The following is a 24786-nucleotide window of genomic DNA, read 5'->3' as shown; positions in this document are numbered from 1 at the left end:
TGTCGCCAGAAAGAGGAGAAAGAGAGCTTTAAAATGATATCCATCTTTCCATAGTTACATTGTATTACACAGGACGACACTTTCCCCAGTGTCAGCAGCTCCATTCAGCAGAATGGAGCTGCTGCCCTTAGGAAAAAGTTGCCCTGTGTAATACAAGTAACTATGGAAAGATGGATATCATTTTAAAGCTCTCTTTCTTTTTTCTGGCGACACCTAAATCGTTGCCCTACGCCTTTTAGTTTTCTCTATTTTCGCGATTGAAATCGCCGCCGTGGCAATTTCAATCGCGAAAATAGCGAAAACTAAATAGCGTAGGGCGGCGGTTTATATATCATTGGAAAGAGGAGAAAGAGAGCTTTAAAATTATATGCATCTTTCCATAGTTTCTGCACTGCTCGGAGTCCCTTTAACTGAGTTGGCGCACATTTCTGCTGTGCCAAATCTTTACCCAAACCAACGCATGTTCAAAGGATTCTTGCAGCATGAAAAAAGTGTTAATATTTCAACTGTTCATTCCTCAAACTTGTATGGAGAAACTGTTGCTGTGCAATGGTGGGTTTCTATGAAGATTTAACCCAATTCCTACATGCCACACCCAAACGTGAGGTGTGCAGTGGGGAGGGAGTGCAACCATGTGTGCAATTTTGTTAAAGCCCAACTTTACCTATAAAGTAACAAGGTAATTCTAATAGCAATCCGGTTGATAATTGTCTATACTGTGTACAGAAAATACCTTTTTCATGAGAAATATGCACAAATATGCACAACATGCACTGCAGCTTGTTTTCTGCCTTCTTTGGCGGGTGGATCAATCAGGAGGAGGTGACAAGTATGGAGTATGGCAATAGTTTTCACGGTTTTGTTTTTCTTATAGTATTGTACACCACCCACCTAATCCAAATTTATATTTATTCACAAGAGACAGGTGAAAGCCTGTGGCAGTTACAATTACAGTGGGTTGCAAAAGTATTCGGCCCCCTTGAAGTTTCCCACATTTTGTCACATTACTGCCACAAACATGCATCAATTTTATTGGAATTCTACGTGAAAGACCAATACAAAGTGGTGTATGTGTGAGAAGTGGATCGAAAATCATACATCATTCCAAACATTTTTTACAAATAAATAACTGTAAAGTGGGGTGTGCGTAATTATTCGGCCCCCTGAGTCAATACTTTGTAGAACCACCTTTTGCTGCTATTACAGCTGCCAGTCTTTTTAAGGTATGTGTCTACCAGCTTTGCACAATCCTTGTCCATTCTTCTTTGCAAAACAGCTCCAGCTCAGTCAGATTAGATAGACAGCGTTTGTGAACAGCAGTTTTCACATCTTGCCTCAGATTCTCGATTGGATTTAGATCTGGACTTTGACTGGGCCATTCTAACACATAGATATGTTTTGTTTTAAACCATTCCATTGTTGCCCTGGCTTTATGTTTAGGGTCATTGTCCTGCTGGAAGGTGAACCTCCGCCCCAGTCTCAAGTCTTTTGCAGACTCCAAGAGGTTTTCTTCCAAGTTTGCCATGTATTTGGCTCCATCCATCTTTCCATCAACTCTGACCAGCTTCCCTGTCCCTGCTGAAGAGATGCACCCCCCCCCCGAGCATGATGCTGCCACCACCATATTTGACAGTGGGGATGGTGTGTTCAGAGTGATGTGCAGTGTTAGTTTTCTGCCACACATAGGCTTCAATTCATCAAGCATTACTGCATTCGGTAATGCTGAAAACAGCTGAGTTAACGGAGCACTTAAGAAAATGTTAATTCATCAAAGCTGTTACCGAATAAGAAGCTGAAATCACAGAGCAATGAGATAAATTACCGACTTGTGCTCAACACATGTCAGCAAATGTCAGTAAATGTTAATTCATCAAGGTTGCCACATTCGCTAGCACATTCGGTGTTTATCTCCAGCTCTCCCCTGTCGTTACAGGCTTCGAAAGCCTTCTGTGTGAATGTTTCACGATTGCAGGAGCAGGCAGCCAATAGAAACAGCCCCTGTTCTCCTGCAAGTGCCGCTGATAGGAGCTGATAGGTCACACAGGCTTCTTCACACAAGCTTCCAGACCCCCCAGGCAGTGAGCAGAGAGAACGGGACAAAAGATATCCCCAGATGTCCTTCGGTCGTTTAACCCTTTGAGTCCCTGTTTGAATATGCAAAGATGCAAGTGGTGAAATCACCAAGCATGGCATTTGTAATGTCTCCAGGAAGTTTATCTAGGTTGTGGCAAATAAGTAAAATGTTAAGAAACACTGATGGACAGATTCAGAGCAGCAGAGGCAGTATAAGTAACAGTAAATATAACACGTTTACATAAAGGGATGTCTGGATGCCTTCTATTGTTATCAGCTTGTAACAACACAGACATTCCAAGCTGCTCTGCACCACTCTGCTGTTATCTAACAGCCTTTGATGAACTGAAGCCTAAGTACTTCGGTAACTTAACGAACCTCTACCACATATGGGAAAATATTGATGAATTAGCACAGTGAAGTGTAAAATACCGAATGCGGTATTTTAAGGACTGGGGTTTTGTTATCGAACACCCTTTGATGAATTGAAGCCAATGTGTTTTGCATTTTGGCCAAAAAGTTCCATTGTGGTCTCATCTGACCAGAGCACCTTCTTCCACACGGTTGCTGTGTCCCCCACATGGCTTGTGGCAAACTGCAAACGGGACTTCTTATGCTTTCTGTTAACAATGCCTTTCTTCTTGCCAGTCTTCCATAAAGGCCAACTTTGTGCAGTGCATGACTAATAGTTGTCCTATGGACAGAGTCTCCCACCTGAGCTGTAGATCTCTGCAGCTTGTCCAGAGTCACCATGGGCCTCTTGACTGCATTTCTGATCAGCGCTCTCCTTGTTCGGCCTGTGAGTTTAGGTGGATGGCCTTGTCTTGGTAGGTGTACAGTTGTGCCATACTCCTTCCATTTCTGAATGATCGCTTGAAAAGTGCTCCGTGGGATGTTCAAGGCTTTGGAAATCTTTGTGGCCTAAGCCTGTTTTAAATTTCTCAATAACTTGATCCCTGACCTGTCTTTGTGTGTTCTTTGGACTGCACGGTGTTGTTGCTCCCAATGTTCTCTTAGACAACCTCTGAGGCCCTCACAGAGCAGCTGTATTTGTACTGACATTAGATTACACACAGGTGCACTCTATTTAGTCATTAGCACTCATCAGGCAATGTCTATAGGCAACTGACTGCACTTAGATCAAAGGGGGCCGAATGATTATGCACACACCACTTTGCAGTTATTTGTAAAAAAATGTTTGTAATCATGTATGATTTTCGTTCCACTTCTCATGTGTACACCCCTTTGTGTTGGTCTTTCATGTGGAATTCCAAAAAATTGATTCATGTTTGTGGCAGTAATATGACAAAATGTGGAAAACTTCAAGGGAGCCGAATACTTTTGCAACCCACTGTATATCACAACATGCTGTAGACTTGGAATTCATAGGAAGTCTGAACTAAAGACCCCACTTTCTGAACAGAAAACCAGCAAACCAAAAGGATCTTGTGTCTGTAGAGATAGGTGTGTACAGCTTCAGGTAAACCCAGCAAAAAATTTTCACGCTTTGACCAAGTTACTGAAACGTACATACGGTTTACAGCTCCATCCCTGCCACAGCATGGATTTCAATCTCCCAACGCCACGCACTCCCGCCACTGAACTTTGCTTTCTGATAGCTGAGCTCAGTATGCCGTTCAGGCACCAGTTTCCTTGGCCCCTGACCCTATGATCACTGTGAGCCAATCACAGTAATTCCGCAGTTCCCATTCATTAATCTAAGTCCCTGATTCAATGAACGCCGGCGTCTATGAGATGCCTGCATTCATTGCATCTTCCTGTTACTGTGCCACACATTACCTCTGATTCACATCCTTACAGACGTGAATCAGAAATAATGACTGAGGACATCTTGTGGCCAAATAGTAAAACTACATCAAAAAACATTTTATTCAATAAAAATACCTACATTTACATCTAAAATTAACAATTTCCCTCCCACACTCCCATATAGTACCCAAACACTATTTACATAAAAAAAAAAAAAGTTGCTTTAGGGACTGAGCTTTTTTTTATGTGAAGATAGTATATAACTTTTTTTTAATTTGTGGGCTTATAATTAGTGATGGAAACAAAACTGGAAAAATGCACCTTTATTTCCAAATAAAATATTGGCGCCATACATTGTACTTAGGAAATATTTTAAAAAGTTGCAATAACAGGGACACATGGGCAAATAAAATGTGTGGATTTTATCCACAGTAGAACGTTTTATTTTAACACTATAACTGAATTATAGCAGAAAACTGAGAAATAATGATTTTTTTACCTTATTATTCCAATTAAAATGTGTTTAGAATAAAATAATTCTTAGCATAATGTACCTCCCAAAGAAAGCCTAATTGGTGGCAAAAACAACAAGATATAGATCATGTGTTTGTGATTAAGTTATTGGTGAAAGAATGGGAGGAGCGCTGACAGGTGAAAATTGCTCTGGTCCTAAAGGGGTAAAAACCCTCAGTGGTCAAGTGGTGAAGGGGCGAGAGTCTTAGCACTGAAAGGGTTAAATTAGAAAATGCAATGCTCAAAGTATTACTTATAGCAATCAAAACGCATGCTTTCACAATTTAGCAGCTTTCATTTTGGGTCAAGTTGGGCTTTAAAACGGCTCTGAAACATATCAATACTTTATAAAAAAAAATATATGACATTTTTAGTGTTACTTACAATGTACTCCTAGTAGCATGGACAGATTGGGGTCTGAGCCCTGTGTTCTTTGTCTCAGCAGACTACAGATGGTTCTTAGGTCCTTCTGGCAACGATTCATCTCTTTATAAAGTTTGAAAAGCTGGGTAGCCTCATTCTGTGTAGGCTGCTCCTTTACACAAGATAGTCGCAATTGCTCTTGCAGGGTAACATTGCGCTCCATCAAGTCTTGGTTTTGTGCTGCCAACTGAAAAAATAACCTGCTTAATCTAGTGAAAATGTACAATGTAAAATGGCGATTGCCAGTTACTCACTGGTCATATCAGCTTACTGAAACCTGACAAAATCATTACCATAGCTGTACATTATTATTTAACCATTTCACATATAGAAATGGTTTTAAAGCTATTGGCCTTTTTGAGATGGTTTCAAAGACATACCTAGGCACAGGCCCTCATTAACAGATTTGCTAGAGTTTGTAGGTTGACGCCTACTTTCTTGTGTAATACAGCTTCCTATATAGCTCGACTACATGTTGCAAAAATAATTTGTCGCTAAGGCAGCATTTTGTGCAGCTGTGAGTAAATAATGTCTGAACTGATAGAATTTTAATGTTGCCAAATTATTGATGTTTATATTATGGGCACTTCACTAGCCAAGGTACTGGTAGTGTTTTGTGTATCACGAGGTACAGTATCCAAGATTATGACTGCATACAGAAAGACTGGTAAAAATGTATCTTACATACACCATTGTGGACTGAAATGTGTGTGGAGTGACCAAAACAAAACGGACATTGAATTGGGCTGTGATGAACGCCACAAATTGGGCACTACTATAGGGACCAATGCATTTTAATTTATATTGCGCCTGTGGAGGGTAATTTGGATGCAGGCGTCGGGAGTTCAGCAATAGTATAGCCGAACCTAGGCTGTGGTCATTAGTACCAGAGATTCGACTACTAAGTATCCAAACTCCAGGAAGCAGCAATGACCGAGATGGTGGAGTTTGGCTGCTGTGTAACTCTGGGTAGCAGTGGAGACCCTGGTAAGCAACACTTGATAGTGGCAGTGTAACGGTGGTCACTAACGGTACAATCTTTTTCATTAAATCTTACCAAATCTATGTAGTAGAAGAGAAAACTGAGTGAATATATTGAATGTTTACTATAGGAATTATGTTACATTACATAGACGTAAGATTGGATGAAAAAGATAGTATTGTTAGTGGCCACCTTTAGTGGTAGGGTAAATCTTGCATTGCTATGGTAACGCATGGATTCCGGTAATAGTGCAACACCTGCTACTCTTCTGCAGTTTGTACATGTATAATTGCCTTGAATCAGGTCTCATGTCACTTCAGACACTTTAATTGATGCATTTTACGTCATTTCATAATATGGTGTTTTACTCGGCTCGCTGAAGTATTCAGAACCAACATAACGGAGATGTGCTCAAGTAAGACTTGGATTTTCTGTTCTACGGATACAGTATGGCGGCTCATTTCAATGTTCAAACTTGTAAAGTACAATAGCCTACTAGGTATTCAGCAATTATTTGTTTGAACTGAAAAAAACTTTAAGAATTGATTAAAGAGTAACTGTCAGGCTGCAAAAGCCAATTTAAACCTCTATTCTCCTGTGTTAAACAGTTTAGAAGGAAGCCAAAAAGGCAATACTGAAGTTAAAATTCTCTCTTACTTTGATGTTTGCTGAACAGCAAGGCTGTATATTCACAAGCCCCTGAGAAGAACGACAGCCCACATAACAGATACTGCAAAGCATTCTGGGGCTCCTTCTCCCCACTGAACTCCCTTGGTCCTCCCCTTAATTTACCTATCCCACCCTAAGGCTGCTTACAGTGAGAAGTTACAGGCTCATGTTACAGCAGCTTGTAACCTCGTGCAGCCAAGCTCCCAGCACTGAAAAATCAACGTGCTTTTCACAGGGCACATTCCATTAGAGTATACTGCAGGAGTCCGCTATTGTTCCTAGCCACATTGCTAATTAATATTTACTACACAGTAGTGTTGTCCAGATCATGAACCATTTTTTGTGAGTCGAATCATCAGGAAGCAAGGTGAGGGAGGATATTACATCACATTTGGCTTCATACGAGACAGACAAACATGGAACCTGCCATGAGCATCATTCTCTGCAAATACTATATAAAAATTCTGTGAAATCCAAACGTGGACAGTGAAATGCATATGTAATGCAAGTACAGCCAATATTTAGCTACTGATATATGTGTGTTTTTTCTCTGAGACCCTATACCCAACAGCTCCTCTTTAAAGCAAATAGTTGATCTTACCTCTTTTACTGCTGCTTTTAGTTGTTGTAGAGCAGCTTCCTTCTGATGGGATTCTTCCTTTAAGACCTGACCTGTACTCTCTTCATGACACAGCTGTTCTTCCAACTCCTACAGGAAAAGGATGGGATTAGTGTGCACAAGAATAGCCTTTTGCCTGTCAGTTTTCAACTTCTATAGGTTTTTTTTCTCCTCCATATGCAGCCATCACCACTGCTATGCAAACAAAAGGTCTCCTTATTTAGGATTTGGTTAGGAGACATTTAACCACTACAAACCAAGTATACTAAACCCCCCTTAGTACCAGAGCTTTTTTCAGTTTTTAATACCTTCAGGTGCAAATATCTTGCTTATTTTTTAATCTGTCTAAACAAGTTTTTTTTTTTTAATTCAGGACAAATGTGGCTTTTTGGCACAATTTTGTTGTACTGAAGTTGGAATTTTCTCGTTTGATTTTTCTGCACTTCAAAGGCTTTATGAACTAACACCACATATATCACTTGCGCTAGTTAGATGTAAGCTAGAATAACTATTTTGAAAAAGTACATTTCTATGCAACTGTTCCGTACCGAATCAAACACTGTTTTGACAAAGTCTCTAAAATGTAAATAGTTTTTACATTTTACTGAATAAAATAATTGTTCTTACCTTTACTCTTTTGCCCGTCTGCTCTAGTTTTTTCTTTTGACTTTCCACCATCTATAAACAAACATTGGTCAGCATGGGAGAGATTTCCTCCGTGACTGTCTCTCAATGAAAGTATGTACGGTACCTTTCTAAGGTATTCCTGGTCTTTTTTTTGAGTTTCTATTTCCCGCTGTAAATTTTCTGCCTCCTTTAACAACCTCTTCTCTTCCATTTTCCAGTCTGTTGTTTCCAACTTCTTCAGGTCCTTCTGTAAACTAACACAGTATGTTCCAATAATTATACATGACAGAGTGAACACTCAGGCTAGGTGACTACTGATTGTACTTGGTACCTTTCAATGGTATTTAAATGTTCCTGTTCTTTGAGTTCTTTGGCTTCCAGTTTAGCTTCATTCTCTCTGAAAGCTGCTCTTAGCTCTCCCAATTTTATCTCCAGGTGACTCACTTGCTCTGTCAGGAGGCAATTCTTCTCATGGAGGTCTTTTGCCTGTAACAAAGTGCAGATTTGCTGTTTTTTTCCCCTCTTGGGGTCCACCTTACCAATCACCCACTATGCCCAAAAGAACTTCATATACTCTACAAATCCAAAGTATGGCCCAGCAATGACAACATGTGGCACTTCAAGTTGTAATCCCAGGGCCTTCTGGAGTATCACAGCAAAACATAGTGCCTTTTGGGAGAAAGGTACATGGTACTGAGGAATCCAGCATTGGGACTTGAGGGAGAGAGAGAGAGAGAGAGAGAGAAGCAGTCTGCTGCTCAGCTTCCTTACAGTGTCAGGCTATAAAGGAAAGCGTGGCCTTGGGGACAGTATCCAGCAGGGCTGTGAAGTCTGAGTCGAAAAATTTTGGGTACCTGGAGTTGGAGTCTGATGATTGCTATACAAAATCCACAGCCCTGGTATGTATTATACTAAGGAGAAGGGGCCATTTTGGGTACCTGGAGTCTGAGTCAGTGGTTTCATAAACTGAGGATTCTGAAGATTTTTGTACCGACTCCAGAGCCCTGGTATCCAGGCAGTCTGAAAATCTGGCTGATGTAGGGAGAAGTACCATGACTGCTTAGAGGATAGAAGACATCATGGCTGGGGTAAGGGTAAGGTCTGGAGGGGACTGTGATGCGTTTGTGACTACGCAAATAGTTAGGGGGAGGAGAGAGAATATTCAAGACACGAGTCATTATTAGGAAGTGCAAGGTATAAAATAGTTTAGGAAACCGATGTCCAAGACTATTATCCGTGGATGGTTTATAGAGAAGGCCTGTAACGCAAAATGTCTAAAAGATATTCTTATGAAAAGAACACTAGCATTTCTGAGTAAAGAAATTATACATCAGCAAATTACCAAACAGTTTTAAATGTTTCAGTATAGCACCACACATCTAAAGAACTGCATCAAACATTCCTAATTTTGTCCCATTTTTATTTGTTAACTTACATGCTGATTATTATAGGTTTAATGTAAGCCATATAATACTGCTGCAACTACTGTCAATACAAAGCATTTTATGCAAATTCTATTAAAGGTCTAGTGCATTTTACTACATATAAACAGTAAATTTACACTAATTAGCCTTGCACAAAATTCTGTTTATACATAGTGAAAGTACCAGCTGGCTGAGTCCTGTAGTTCCTTTTTCCAGTAGAGAAAAATTTGTAATTTTAAAGGACAGACCAGTTCTTTCTTTGCTGCCCAAACTCTTTCCCTATATGAGGTAGTCATGAAGGGGCTGGAAGTGGGCAAGTCTTTCTGGGAAGAAGATCACCTAACACGATCGATCTCCTCTCTTTGCAGTTATAGATTACCCAGCAAGCTCATGGTGAACCAGAACTCCTAGGTGTGTGTGTAAGGGGCTACAAAGGTCCAAAAAGCCCTCCTAAAGAAGGCAAACTTTTTTTTTCTTGCTCTCTTTGCTGGTAACAGATTAACTCTCTATGAGTGTGGCTGCAATGAAATGTTATTTTCCTGTTAATTGTATAAACATGCATTGAAATAATTCCCACACTCTACCAGTGTATGTATTAAAGGTTTAAATAATAATAATAAGAAGAATAATAATAATAAGAATAATAATAAATAAAAAAAAAAAAGACATCAGTAAGAAATAGTCCCTTGTTGGAAGCAGAACAGGGCAAACAGAGGTACATGGCTTTCTGAGTAGCATGCATCATTGATAAAATGCTTATTACACACCAAGCAGACAAGAACTGGGTAGGAGGAGATTGACAAGTTACTGAGCTGCAGTGCTGGCTACAAAATGCATCTCTCAACACCAGCAGCAGCATGGTCAGGTGATGGCTCTGTTCTGGGAAGTTAGAGCGGTTTACTAGCTGTAGAATATTCACTTTCCCTAGCAGCTGCTTTTTTTCCCTCATGGACCACTAGTACATTTCTCTGGTACAGCTGCATCAAATTTCAAAATTTCAAAGCAATGTCACAATATTCAAACCTTTATTGACAATTACAAAAATACCCAGAAGAGTGAACTAAGACTTTGAAAGGAAGCCTGAGGTGAGAGGAATATGGAGGCTGCCATACCATTTCCTTGTAAACAATGCCAGTTGATCTTCTGCCACAAGTTGTGCGAGTCAAAACCTTGGAACAAGCATATGGCTAACCCAGTAAAACCTGAGTTAGAGTACCTGATCTGCTGCATGCTTGTTCAGGGTCTATGGGTAAAAGTATTAGAGACACAGGATCAGCAGGACTGCAAGGCAACTTGTATAGTTTTAAAGGAAATGAATACTGCAGGCTCCTTATCCCGCTCACCTCGGGTTCCCATTAAAAGTAAATTCCTAAGTTTTCATGAAGCCTTTCAAGTATTCTGCCTGGTATGCCAGAGAGCAAATTCAGGGAACACTGGGACACCTTGTAATGTTGTAACCCCAAAACTCATCGGCATGAGATATCAGGATGCCTGTTCTTGATCTACTTCTTGAACATTCTAGCCACATGGAACTTTAGATCCTTGACTAGGCATGAGAGCAGAAGGGGAGGAAAGGGGGGCTGGGGATGTGTTGTCTAATTTGAGAGATATCAGGAAGAGTAGAGGCATTTTTTGAGAGGGGGGGGGGGGGGGGGCACAGACCCCCATAAAAAAAAAATTATATTAATATATACAGTACATACACACACACATACTGGGATGCAAAAGTTTGGGCAACCTTGTTAATGGTCATGATTTTCCTGTATAAATCGTTGGTTGTTATGATACAAAAATGACAGTTAAATAGATCATATAGGAGACACACAGTGATATTTGAGAAGTGAAATTAAGTTTATTGGATTTATAGAAAGTGCAAATTCATTTTAAAAATAAAATTAGGCAGGTGCATACATTTGGGCACTTATTTTATTGATTCCAAAACCTTTAGAACCAATTATTGGAACTCAAATTGGCTTGGTAAGCTGACCAACATATTCAGGTGAATCTAATTATGAGAGCATATTTAATGGGGTCAATTGTAAGTTTTCCTCCTCTTAATTTTCTCTGAAGAGTAGCAACATGGGGTTCTCAAAACAACTCTCAAATGACCTGAAGGCAAAGATTGTTCACCATTATGGTTTAAGGGAAGGATACAGAAAGCTGGCTCAGAGATTTCAGCTGTCTGTTTCCACAGTTAGGAACATACTGAGGAAATGGAGCACCACAGGCTCAGTTCAAAGCTACGCACACACATGCGACAACGATCGTTCGAACTTTTCATTGATGAAAGAACGACCTAAGTAAAGTTAGTTTTAAAAGGTATGTAACGATCAGATCGTTAGAACGAACGTTACATCACGTAAAAGCAACTATTGCGCCTAAAAATGAAAAGTTCCATGGAGAAATAGTGAAATGCGCATGTCAAGTCTAGTACGAACGACCGTTTCCAATGATGTACTACTTTTGCAAATGATCGTCGTTGGAAAAAATCCGCCAAGCTAGAGCGTTCTTTTTTAACGATCTAGCTCGTCCATCGTTAGACTTAATAGTCGTTGGCTGCTTTTTTTTTAAACGATCATCGTTTGAAACGATCGGGGAACGATTGTTTCAAACGACTATAGTCGCATGTGTGTACGCACCTCAAGTTAAAGGGAAGGTTCAGGGAGGGGATTCAAAAAATAAAAATAAATTTCCACTTACCTGGGGCTTCCTCCAGCCCGTGGCAGGCAGGAGGTGCCCTCGCCGCCGCTCCGCAGGCTCCCGGTGGTCTCCGGTGCCCGACCTGGCCAGGCCGGCTGCCAGGTCAGGCTCCTCTGCGCTCCATTTCCTGGGACTTCTGCGTCCCACGACGGCGCGCTGACGTCATCGGACGTCCGCCGGGCTGTACTGCGCATGCGCAGTACAGCCCGGCGGACGTCCGATGACGTCATCGCGCCGTCGTGGGACGCAGAAGTCCCAGGAAATGGAGCGCAGAGGAGCCCGACCTGGCAGCCGGCCTGGCCAGGTCGGGTCGGGCACCGGAGACCACCGGGAGCCTGCGGAGCGGCGACGAGGGCACCTCCTGCCTGCCACGGGCTGGAGGAAGCCCCAGGTAAGTGGAAATTTATTTTTATTTTTTGAATCCCCTCCCTGAACCTTCCCTTTAAGGCTCAAAGTGGTAGACCGAGAAAAACCTAGGATAGACAGAAGCGATGAATGGTGAAAACAGTCAGAGTCGACCCACAGACTATAATTGAAAATATGTGGTGTGAGTTAAAGAGGTCCATGCTCAGAAGCCATCAAACCTGAATGAACTAGAAATGCTTTGAAAAGCAGAATGGTCCAAAATACCTTCAAACAGAATCCAGACTCATTGGAACCTACAGGAAGCTTTTAGGGCGTAATTTCTGCAAAAGGAGGATCTACTAAATACTGATTTAATTTCTTTTTTGTGGTGCCCAAATTTATGCACCTGCCTCATTTTGTTTAAACAATTATTGCACACTTTCTGTAAATCCAATAAACTTCATTTCATGTCTCAAATATCTATATGTGTCTCCTATATGATATATTTAACTGACATTTGGATTAACAAGGTTGCCCAAACTTTCGCATCCCACTGTAAGAACTAACATTAGCCATTTCTTAGGACCTCCTCAAGAGTATGTGGCTAAATGCGAATATCCGTTCTGCCACCAAAACCCTAAAGTACAACTTAAGTGAGAAGAATATGGAGGCTGTCATATTTATTTTCTTTTAGGGTTCGTTTCCACTATTGCATTGCGGAATCGCCTGGATTCCACCGCTGATGAAATCGCATGCGGATGAGATTCCCCATGCGTTTTTTACCGCGAATTCGCATAGGTGAAGGTATATGCGATTTTAACCATGTCACTGCCTGTAAAACGCATGGGAAAACCGCATGCGATTTCCCTATTAAATACATTGCATGCGATTCGCATGCATTCCACTCGCAGGCGAATTCTGCGGCTCTTTTGTGCGTTTTTTCACCGCTGAAAAAAAAAAAAAACGCACCTCAACAACGCTACAGTGGAAACAGGCCCATCCACTTGCATTACATGTGCGAATCCGCATGCGTTCAACGCATGCGGATTCGCGATAGTGGAAACGAGCCCTTAAACAATACCAGTTGCCTGGTGTCCCTACTGGTCTATTTGGCCGCCTAAGTACCTAAATAACACCTTAACCTCCTTGCCAGTTATCCCGAGCTGAGCTCAGGGTAACCTGCGCAGGAGGTTGCTCAGGCTCGCTGGGCCGATTTTCACAATTTTTTTTTATTGCACGCAGCTAGAACTTTGCTAGCTGCGTGCATAACTCGATCGCCGCCACTACCCGTCGTGCTGGGTTCCCCCGACCCCTTGCGCAGCCTGGCCAATAAGTGCCAGGCAGCGCTGAGGGGTGGATCGGGAATCTCTCTGACATCCATGACGTCATCGCGATCGTCGCCAGGGCGACGGGGAAGCCATGCAGGAAATTCCGTTCTGAACGGGATTTCCTGCTTGAGCAGAGTGGGTGGGGGGATGCAGCTGCTCAGCGGCTATCATGTAGCTAGCGCTAGGCTAGCTACATGATTTAAAAAAAAAAAAAAAAGTGCTGCGCTGCCCCCTTGCCACAATAATTGGAATGGCAAGGGGGTTAATCAAACATGCAGCTAATCTTGTAAGATCGGACAAGAATACCAGAAAGACGTGATCTGCATATGCTTGTTTAGGGTCTATGCCTTGAATACTTTTAGCTGCAGGATTTGCAGGGCTGCCAGGCCGATCTCCAGTTTTCAATGCCCCCCCCCCCCCACCTCTCCTGTAGTACAGTAGCTCCGGCTGCAAATCTCCCACCTCAATTTGAGCACTAGAAATGAGTACAAGGTGATGCGGTTAAAGTGTGCATCACTTCACATCATTTTGGCACTCCTTACAGCCGGCTCAGTGTGGGCTAAGATAACTCCACCCTGCCTTCAGGGATCTTGGAGGGGGGATTGGACAGAGCTGGGGGCTAGCAGGCCTGATGTGGCTTGTGGGCCGTCAGTTGGACAGCAATGCTCCTAACCTTCTCAGTCTACACACTTAAACCTAACCAATAGTCACCTTTGCTTTTGCAAGCTGATCCAGAACCCTGTCCAGCAGGGATCTTCATTACAAGCATTCTAGTTATGCAATGTCTGAAGAACAATGTTGAAATTGTGGCGTACCTACCATAAGGTTGCAGGTGCTCACAGCACCGGGCATAGCCACGGCTAGGGGGGCCGCAGTGGTGCGCAGTCACTGAGTTCTTCCACCTGGGACCTTTTTTCAGCAACATTCAGGAAAATAGCAGCAGGCACTGCAGGGGAGTGTACTACTTCCTGCACTAGATGTAGCTCCCCTTCCTGTCCCATGGGCAATGTGTTTCCTTGCTCTCTATACACAGCCTGCAGTGAGTGAATGTGCAAAGCAGCAGGGCGAGTAGAGAGAGAATGATTGCTGTGCTGCAGCTGGAACATTAGCAGGGAGAGGTGGCAAAATGTGTTTAGTGCTTAAGAGGTTGTCTGTCATTAGTAGCCATGTGCACTGGCTGCTGTAATACCAGAGTGCCCTAGACTATTGATTATTTATTCTGATAAGAGTAATTCATCAATAATGCAGGGCAGTCTGCTGTTGCAGAAGCCAGTGATACAGGCGCTGACAGACAACTTCTGCAGTGAGCAGAGAAGCAAGCTCCAGACAATTTATATTAGCTTGATTGCAGGTAGTCTTATCTTTTCCCAGCTCCCCCTCCCACCCTGTTGTCTTCTCCCATGACCCTTTCCTCTTTTCAGATTTTAGTGGCTTCTTTTAACAGCATGTGCCTGCAGTCCAGGCAGAGATGTCCTCCAGCCATTTCTCCTGTCACCAGGCTCTCTGTCTGATCCCACTAACTCTTTATCCCACAGCTCCTCCTATGCATCCCCCTCTTACGCATGTCCCCCCATTTCTGACTGTCCTCAGAGCAGCTCACAATCTAATTGTACCATAGTCATAGTCTAAAATATTATTATTTTGTATTTACAGTGGGTTGCAAAAGTATTCGGCCCCCTTGAAGTTTTCCACATTTTGTCACATTACTGCCACAAACATGCATCAATTTTTTGGGAATGCCACGTGAAAGACCAATACAAAGTGGTGTACATGTGAGAAGTGGAACGAAAGTCATACATCATTCCAAACAATTTTTACAAATAAATAACTGCAAAGTGGGGTGTGCGTAATTATTCGGCCCAGAGTCAATACTTTGTAAAACCACCGTTTGCTGCAATTACAGCTGCCAGTCTTTTAGGGTATATCTCTACCAGCTTTGCACATCTAGAGACTGAAATCCTTGTCCATTCTTCTTTGCAAAACAGCTCCAGCTCAGTCAGATTAGATGGACAGCGTTTGTGAACAGCAGTTTTCAGATCTTGCCACAGATTCTCGATTGAATTTAGATCTGGACTTTGACTCAGCCATTCTAACACATGGATATGTTTTGTTTTAAACCATTCCATTGTTGCCCTGGCTTTATGTTTAGGGTCATTGTCCTGCTGGAAGGTGAACCTCCGCCCCAGTCTCAAGTCTTTTGCAGTCTCCAAGAGGTTTCCTTCCAAGTTTGCCATGTATTTGGCTCCATCCATCTTCCCATCAACTCTGACCAGCTTCCCTGTCCCTGCTGAAGAGATGCACCCCCCCCCCCCCCCCCCAGCATGATGCTGCCACCACCATATTTGACAGTGGGGATGGTGTGTTCAGAGTGATGTGCAGTGTTACTTTTCCGCCACACATAGCGTTTTGCATTTTGGACAAAAAGTATAATTTTGGTCTCATCTGACCAGAGCACCTTCTTCCACATGTTTGCTGTGTGCCCCACATGGCTTGTGGCAAACTGCAAACGGGACTTCTTATGCTTTCTGTTAACAATGCCTTTCTTCTTGCCACTCTTCCATAAAGGCCAACTTTGTACAGTGCATGACTAATAGTTGTCCTATGGACAGAGTCTCCCACCTGAGCTGTAGATCTCTGCAGCTCGTCCAGAGTCACCATGGGCCTCTTGACTGCATTTCTGATCAGCGCTCTCCTTGTTCGGCCTGTAAGTTTAGGTGGATGGCCTTGTCTTGGTAGGTTTACAGTTGTGCCATACTCCTTCAATTTCTGAATGATCGCTTGAACAGTGCTTCATGGGATTTTCAAGGCTTTGGAAATCTTTTTGTAGCCTAAGCCTGCTTTAAATTTCTCAATAAATTGATCCCTGACCTGTCTGGTGTGTTCTTTGGACTTCATGGTGTTGTTGCTCCCAATATTCTCTTAGACAACTTCTGAGGCCCTCACAGAGCAGATGTATTTGTACTGACATTAGATTACACACAGGTGCACTCTATTTAGTCATTAGCACTCATCAGGCAATGTCTATAGGCAACTGACTGCACTCAGATCAAAGGGGGCCGAATAATTATGCACACACCAAATTGCAGTTATTTATTTGTAAAAAAATGTTTGGAATCATGTAGGATTTTCGTTCCACTTCTCACGTGTACACCACTTTGTGTTGGTCTTTCATGTGGAACTCCAATAAAATTGATTCATGTTTGTGGCAGTAATATGACAAAATGTGGAAAACTTCAAGGGGGCCGAATACTTTTGCAACCCACTGTATATAGCACTGACATCTTCTGCAGCTCTGTATAGAGTACAGGGTTTCATAACGGTTAGCTCCGTCCACATCCTTTTCCCAGGGGCATAACTATAAACCAAGGGGTCCCCCAGCAAAACTTATTGGACCTGCCCTAATGTTCACCCCCTTTCCCTTGCCAGTCCCTAGTTGTGACACTGACAGCCTGGGGGCCCTTTTGCAAGGGGCATGATATGAGTGCAGACAACATTTTTCACACCCATAACAAGTGTAGCCTCAAAAACACCTGATCTGAAGGATGGACTCCTTTACCAGAGGGAGTGAAGTAGTAATTGGGGCCCCCTTACAGCTCTGGGCCCCACTGCAGTCACAGGGATTGCTCCCCTCTAGTTACACCGCTGCCTTTTCCTCACCCCTGTAAAATCAGCACCAGGTGTCAAATTCCCTGGGTATGCCACCGATCCCACAGAGCCAAAAGTATGGGCATATAATTGAACATCTGCGTTCAAGTGAAGCTTTTAACTGCTTCCATACGGTAGACATTTTAAAAGGAACCTTAACTGAAAAAAAAAAGTGTCAAAGGCAAAAACGTACAGAGTCGGCACCAAATTCAGACAGGAATATAGTGTGCAGATTTCTATTCTGTGCACTTGTTAGCAACACAGTCCATAATCCACCAACAGGAAGAGTAGACAAGGCACCAATCCATTGCTACTGAGACTTTACTGTGCAAGGTACACAAGTACAGACAGTGAAGAAATGGCAACAAGCAGTTTCACAGAGGTTCTGCTTCCTCAGAGACCAAAAGTAGTAAAAGTATAAAAAGTAATACATTTGGTCTCTGAGGCGGCAGAATCTCAGTGAAAGAGTGGTCAGTCTGGTACGGTATATTGTTGCTATTGCTTCACTGTCTGCGCTTGTGTACATTATACAATAAAGTCTCCGTAGCACTGGATCGATGCCTTGTCTACTCTTCCTGTTTGTGAAAAGGGGATATAGTTTTAAAACTTTAGCGGTAGACTAAATGAGGTAATATTCACACAGAGACTTACAGTAATTTGTACAATACAGGAGGCCCCCTACTTAGAAACAGGTTCTGTTCCAGTATATGGTTTGTAAGTTGAGTCCTGTGTTAGACATGGTGAAATGTGGATAAATGATATACTTTTAGAGAACTCTGGATTAGGACAGAGAATACAAACTGTTTTTTTTATTGTTTTCAATGTGCTTTTAAACGGTTTTAAGCTTTTTATAACAGTTTATATAAAATACTGTAACATTTAACAGCACAAATATGTGATAAAAAACAAACAAACATGTACTTTGTACAAAAAGAAAACTTTGTTTGCGTCTCAGAAACATTGTAACTCAAGTTGTAAGTAGGGGATTGTCTGTGCTTTGATACACAAAAATGTAAGAAGACCTAGCTGCACTATACAGGCTGTATGCAATACTTGTTTACATGTGCATTATTTACCTTTACTATACTGATTTGATGTTTATTTCCCACTTTTGTCTACTAGTGTCACAGATGAGGGTGTGCTGCAAACTATTTTACACAAGGGTGAATCTCACCTTCTGAAGCTGTTTCTGATGGTCCTGCACAGTGGGGAGATCAGCCAGGTATCTCTCCAATGTCTCAATCTTCTGCTGCCTTTCCTTGTTCTGCTCCACCTCTTTCTGACACTTCTTTTTCAAAGAATTTATGTGCCTTTCCCTTCCTTTCACCTGAAACAAATCCAGCAAGCACAAAAAAAAAAAAAAAGTGATTCTGTCATTTTATTATTATTTTTATTTATATAGCGCCAACATCTTCCGTAGCGCTGTACATTGCACAAAAAAATATTGGTGAACATATACATGAGAAGATCAAGACACTGTACAGTCATGACATCCGGTAATGCAAGTACAAATACATACATAGTTAATGTGTGGATTGAGATATCACTAAACTTGGTACGCATTCATATGGTAAATTGCAGTAAAATAAACAATGTGAGGAGGTCCCTGGCCTTGCGAGCTACAATCTATCTTTTCACATAAAACTTATTAAAGTCAGCTTTCTGAAAAAAAAATAGATGTTTGCTTAATATGGCTACATTCATGGCACAGAAATGTATCATCAGCTGTGAAGAAATCGAGACATACGGATGGACAAGTTTTCTATAATTATGTTCAAGTAAATAAATGTTTCTATTACCCCAAAAGACCTGATAAGATAAAGCAGTAAAATGTTTATCCACATAATTATGTGGAGGAAAAGTTCTCATATCAGTGAAGGTGTAGTTTAAATTTTTTTATTCTATATTTTAAAAAAGCAATTCTACTGAAACAGAAAAACATTGGTCACAGGTACACTGAGCACTGCACAAAAAATATTCCCAAATTATAGCACATAAAAAATCCATTATTACACAAACATACCACACACAATTAGCACACTATTTCCTCTCTCTCACCCCAACCCTTGGCCTCACCTCATTGATCATGAAACGATAACTTTCACATCCAACACTACTATCTACTCTATACTGAACACTGCTATCAAACATTTAAAAAGGAACCCGAGGTACGAGACTGGAGGCTGCCAGTTATTTCCTTTTAAACAATATCAGTTGCCTGACAGTCCTGCTGATCTTTCTGGTCAGTAGAGTCTAAATCACACACCTGATGTTCAGTGTCTATGAAATAAAGTATTAGAGGCAGCAGATCAGCTGCATTGCTGGGCAATGTGCATTATTAAAAAGGAAATAGACATGTCCCTCTCACCTCGGGTTCCTTTTAAAGGAGAATTGTAGTGAGAGGTATATGGAGGCTGCCATATTGATTTCCTTTTAAGAAATACCAGTTGCCTGGCAGCCCTGCTGAGCCATTTGCCTGCAGTAGTGTGAATCACTCCAGAAACAAGTATGCAGCTAATCTTGTCAGATCTGACAAAAATGTCACAAACACCTGATCTGTTGCATGCTTGTTCAGGGTCTATGGCTAAATGTAATAAAGGCAGAGGATCTGCAGGTTAGCCAGGCAACTGGTATTGCTTAAAAGGAAATAAATATGGCAGCCTCCATATACCTCTCACTACAGTTCTCCTTTAAATGCCCAACTAACTCCCGCCACCAAGACTGCTGCCAGGGTACTAGGTGTCAAATTTTTGCTGTATTCTTATAATAAGGAAAACAAAAAAAAAAAACAGCAAAGCCAGGTGCTCTACTGCAGTGAAAGTGTGGCTATCAAGCACTTGTGTTAGGTTGCACCTGATCTAGCAGACAGAAGCTGCTGTGACCTGCAGCAGACTGGGAAATAAAAGGCTGTATATTCTATAGGGGTGGGGGGAGTAGTAGACAGCTTAAATTTTATTGTGTTTACTTAAATTTACAATTTTGTGTTTGCAATTTCCAAATGAAGGTCAAATATTTCACTTTTCACGCTGACTATATATTTTAAGGACTACAAATTACGTTCTTTACAATGGCAACCTCTTGACACTGTGGCTACTCTAGCTGGCAACTTGCTTGCGCTTTTCAAAGCATGTTGGGACTTGTAATTCATCTTTCACGGCACAATATGAGGTTTTAGAATCTAAGCCTCCTTCAGTTGCTTTAAGGTTAGTGCTGTGAGTCATTATATGGCTTATTCATATAGTTTGTTTTAGGGCCATGATGATACAGTTGCATCTGATTTAGAGTGGTCCAATTCCAAATGGTACGGAATTGTCACTCATTACCTAGCGATATTCCCCAGGAAGAAAGTGTACAGCATCTCTGGAGTTGTATCATGAGTACTCACACGTTCATCTTGCTTTTTCAGTTCATCAGAATGCTTTTGGGCTGCTGTCTTCATGGCCTCTTTCAGTTCCTTATTCTCTGCCTCTACAGCACAGAGCTTCTTCTCCAGCTCCACTTTCTCACGGGCTGAAGATTCAGTCTTCTCTGCAAACTGAGCTCTCAGGAAAGTCACTTCACGCTGAAGGTCCTAAAATCAAGCAAGACAGCCAAGTTATTGATTTACAGCTAGAGTTAAGCAGGGACAGATTTGCTGATCTAAAAAGGCATTTACCTGCAACCTGATGACGCTCATGTCATTATAAGGGTTACGTTGGCTTAACATAGTGCTGTGCGTCTGCATCTCTCTCATCCTCTGCTCCAGCTGAAAAATGTGCTGCCGCTGCCTGCAATAGTGAGCAAAGACACCTTTTACTTGCAAGCCAATCTCATCAATGAAACCGCTTTGAGCTCCAAAATATGGCGCGAGTAGAAAAATGTGGGCAGTAGATACACAACTAAAACAGCTAGAAAACAGTAAGAAAAAAGGTGCACCAGGGTTTTGAAACAAACACTGGAAAGGTTGTTAGCCTTGCAGCCGAAAGAAACACTCAGAAGAGGTAATCTCCCTTGTGGTTAAATAAAGGGTAACTAAAAACTTTAACTTGTACTAGAAGGAAATGCATGAACATTTTATCCATCTCAGTTCAGGCATACTTTATAAGCATTCAGACCCTAGGTCCAGGCTTTCAACAGGTTTTGTGCAATTCCACTAGGGTTGCCGCGATATACCGGTATTACGGTATATCACGGTTTCAATGTGCATGGTAATCATACCATGCACATGGTAATCATACCATGCACATTTGCAAAATACAGTTTTTTCCCGCTGCCTTTTCGCCGCTTCCGCATCGCCGCCGTTCACATTTCCCTGTCTACCGCCATGAAAAGCAAGCCCCCGAAGCTATTTCCTGGTTGCGGGAGGCTTGCTGATGCACTGCGCAGGTGCCGGATGGGACACGCGTCCTATGACGCACCTGGAACGCAGAGACTGCTCCCCCATCGGCTGGAGCGCGAACGAAGCAGAAGAGCGAGAGCAGTGATTGGCTCAGTAACGAGGCTCTTGTCCCGTCCATCACGGCCAATCAAGAGACAGCCTTTGAAATCTGCCTCTTCAGTATTGCGCGCTGAATGTTCTCTGATATCCCTCTGCCATTCTTCGTTATCCTGCTGCCACTCAATGCCCGGTCCAAGCTCTACAAACAGGACTGGTAAGCTGGGCATTTTATGCAGTATTACATAGCCGGCACCCTTTCCTTTCCACTTGTGCCACCTATGACTGCCTACACCCTATCCCTGGCTACCTATGCTACGGTCACCTACTACTGGCTACACCTATCCCTGGCTACCTATGCTACGGTCACCTACTACTGGCTACACCTATCCCTGGCTACCTATGCTACGGCCACCTACTACTGCGTACACCCTATCCCTGGCTACCTATGCTACGGCCACCTACTACTGGCTACACCTATCCCTGGCTACCTATGCTACCGCCATCTACTACTGCCTACACCCTTTCCCTGGCTACCTATGCTACGGCCATCTACTACTGCCTACACCCTATCCCTGGCTACCTATGCTGCGGCCACCTACTACTGGCTACACCTATCCCTGGCTACCTATGCTACGGTCACCTACTACTGGCTACACCTATCCCTGGCTACCTATGCTACCGCCATCTACTACTGCCTACACCCTTTCCCTGGCTACCTATGATACGGCCACCTACTACTGCCTACACCTATCCCTAGCTACCTATGCTACGGCCACCTACTACTGCCTACACCCTATCCCTGGCTACCTATGCTATGGCCACCTACTACTGGCTACACTTATTCCTGGCTACCTATGATATGGCCACCTACTACTGCCTACACCCTATCCCTGGCTACCTATGCTACGGCCACCTACTACTGCCTACACCCTATCCCTGGCTACCTATGCTACGGCCACCTACTACTGCCTACACCCTATCCCTGGCTACCTATGCTACGGCCACCTACTACTGGCTACACCTATCCCTGGCTACCTATGCTACCGCCATCTACTACTGCCTACACCCTTTCCCTGGCTACCTATGATACGGCCACCTACTACTACCTACACCTATCCCTAGCTACCTATGCTATGGCCACCTACTACTGGCTACACTTATTCCTGGCTACCTATGATATGGCCACCTACTACTGGCTACACCTATGTCTTACGCCAGCAGGACTTTTGCAGGAGCAGGGTGAGCCATTTTACAGTTCCAGAGGGAGTGGGGAACCCCACACTGGGGTGGACGGGCACATTAATGTAAGGGGAGGGGTCCAAATAATTGTATAATACCGTATACCTTCATACCGTGGTATTTTTTTTTGACGGTTATCATACCGTGGAATTTCATACCGTTGCAACCCTAGATTCCACTGTATACATGGCCAAACAATGCCACATTTTTAAAGAAAACTCAAATCAGAATACAATATTTTAGCCAACATGATTACTACAATGTTCTGTGTCTGTATGCAATAAACCTGAGGTTTCTTCTGTCTTTGGTATGCCTACAATTGAGCTTTAAACACTAGGTTCAACCTTGGTAATAGGATAATATTTACCACATTGCCTCAGTGGACATCACATCAGATTTCATCAGAGGTAGGATCTAATGCCACAAATTGTATACTGTATGCTGCAGTACAAAGCTACAGAGCTCATCTCTCATGCAGTTTCTGCCTGATCCCCACTCAATCTTTTTATCTACCTCAATCAATGATGCTTTTTATATCGATTGTTAATTTGAGGTTTTTAGAGAATCCAATCTATTAAGACAACCGTATAACGTATGCCAAGAGTAAACAAATTATTCCGGTTGGGATAAAGTGCGCAGTAGCATTTATCTGACAAGCAGTCACAAAGGAGGAGGAGTTGCAGTCATTGCAAATAACCATTACTTGTTTTGTGAGACAGAGTGTGAATTCTACTAGAAAACTTGAATTACCAATTTTTTATCATACGGACCACAAGCAAAGAGCTGGCTCTGCTATACATGTACCAATAATCAAGGAATTAGTGGGAAGGATTCAGTATACCACAGTCATCTTCAGACACAGCAGGTAACAAACAAGTCACAGTAAAATAAAGAAGTCTGCACAATCAACCGGCTTTGGACTGCGTATGGACTCTACAAAGTGGCTCTAAACACCTTTATTTTAGCAGCCTGATCATAAAAGGTACACAAGCAAGGGAAGTTAGGCTCATCCTTTCAAAGGCCCATGCTTCAGCATGCAAACCACTTTGGAAGTGAATATTCTCCATTTAGTGCAATTGTATACAACTTGTATTCAATTTGTTTTTAACAGAGTTCCAGCTTCTTGTGAGTGCAGAGGGTTAATGATGGTTTCTATTGATAAAGGTGTTCATCAACATGTTGATCAGATTGAGGCCTCAGACACACTATTGCATGTTGAATAATGCATGCAGTATGACAATACCTAGCCTGGTAAATTTCTATGATACCTGCAAGTTTTGCATGCAGTATCCAGATACTCTGTGAGCCTGCAGGAGTGAGGTACTGCATGCTTAAAGGGACACTGAAGTCTGTGGAAAAAAAAATGAGTTTTACTCACCTGGGGCCTCCAGCAGCCCCCTGCAGCTGTATTGTACCCACGCAGACTCCATCAGATGCTCCTGGCCCCGCCGGCAGCCACTTTCGGTTTCGGTGACAGGAGCCGACAGGCAGGGAACGTGAGCGATTCTTCGCGTTCCCAGCCACAATAGCGTCCTCTATGCTGCTATACCATAGAATATATATCATATAGCAGCATAGAGGGCGCTATTGTTGCTGAGAACGTGAAGAATCACTTGTGTTCCCTGCCTGTCGGCTCCTGTCGCCGAAACCGGAAGTGGCTGCCGGCGGGGCCAGGAGCATCTGATGGAGTCTGCGTGGGCACAATACAGCTGCAGGGGGCTGCTGGAAGCCCCAGGTGAGAAACTCATTTTTTTCCACAGACTTCAGTGTCCCTTTAAAGAGAACCCGAGGTGGGGTTCTGACAATGCAATCCACATACAGAGGCTGGGTCTGCCTATACTCTGTTGCTATCCCAATCCCCCTAAGTTTCCCCTGCGCCCTGAAACCCCTCATAAATCACAGCAGCGCTGTGCGGGCTGTGTTTACATCTGTACTGTCACTGTGCATGCTCCCCCGCCTCCTGCAGAGCTCCGGGTCCCGCCCGCGTCCCTTCCCTCCAATCAGCGGGGAGG

At 42.8% G+C, this 24786-nt stretch overlaps 1 protein-coding gene across 2 annotated transcripts in view; it reads right to left on the bottom strand.

Moving 5' to 3' along the window:
• CEP85 (centrosomal protein 85) overlaps positions 1–24786 on the bottom strand; it is a 48833-nt gene that overhangs the window by 6294 nt on the left and 17753 nt on the right. For both annotated transcript variants that reach the window (XM_068265478.1, XM_068265477.1), the window contains 8 exons: positions 20774–20885; positions 20504–20689; positions 18293–18445; positions 8008–8162; positions 7801–7930; positions 7677–7727; positions 7032–7139; positions 4741–4966 (listed from right to left, as the gene is read on the bottom strand). In XM_068265478.1, coding sequence (XP_068121579.1) covers positions 4741–4966; positions 7032–7139; positions 7677–7727; positions 7801–7930; positions 8008–8162; positions 18293–18445; positions 20504–20689; positions 20774–20885 — 1121 coding nt within the window. The remainder of the gene's footprint in view (positions 1–4740; positions 4967–7031; positions 7140–7676; positions 7728–7800; positions 7931–8007; positions 8163–18292; positions 18446–20503; positions 20690–20773; positions 20886–24786) is intronic.

Source organism: Hyperolius riggenbachi, chromosome 2 (assembly GCF_040937935.1).
Source record: "Hyperolius riggenbachi isolate aHypRig1 chromosome 2, aHypRig1.pri, whole genome shotgun sequence".
Classification (NCBI taxonomy): domain Eukaryota; kingdom Metazoa; phylum Chordata; class Amphibia; order Anura; family Hyperoliidae; genus Hyperolius; species Hyperolius riggenbachi.
This window is presented reverse-complemented; position numbering and strand designations above follow the sequence as displayed.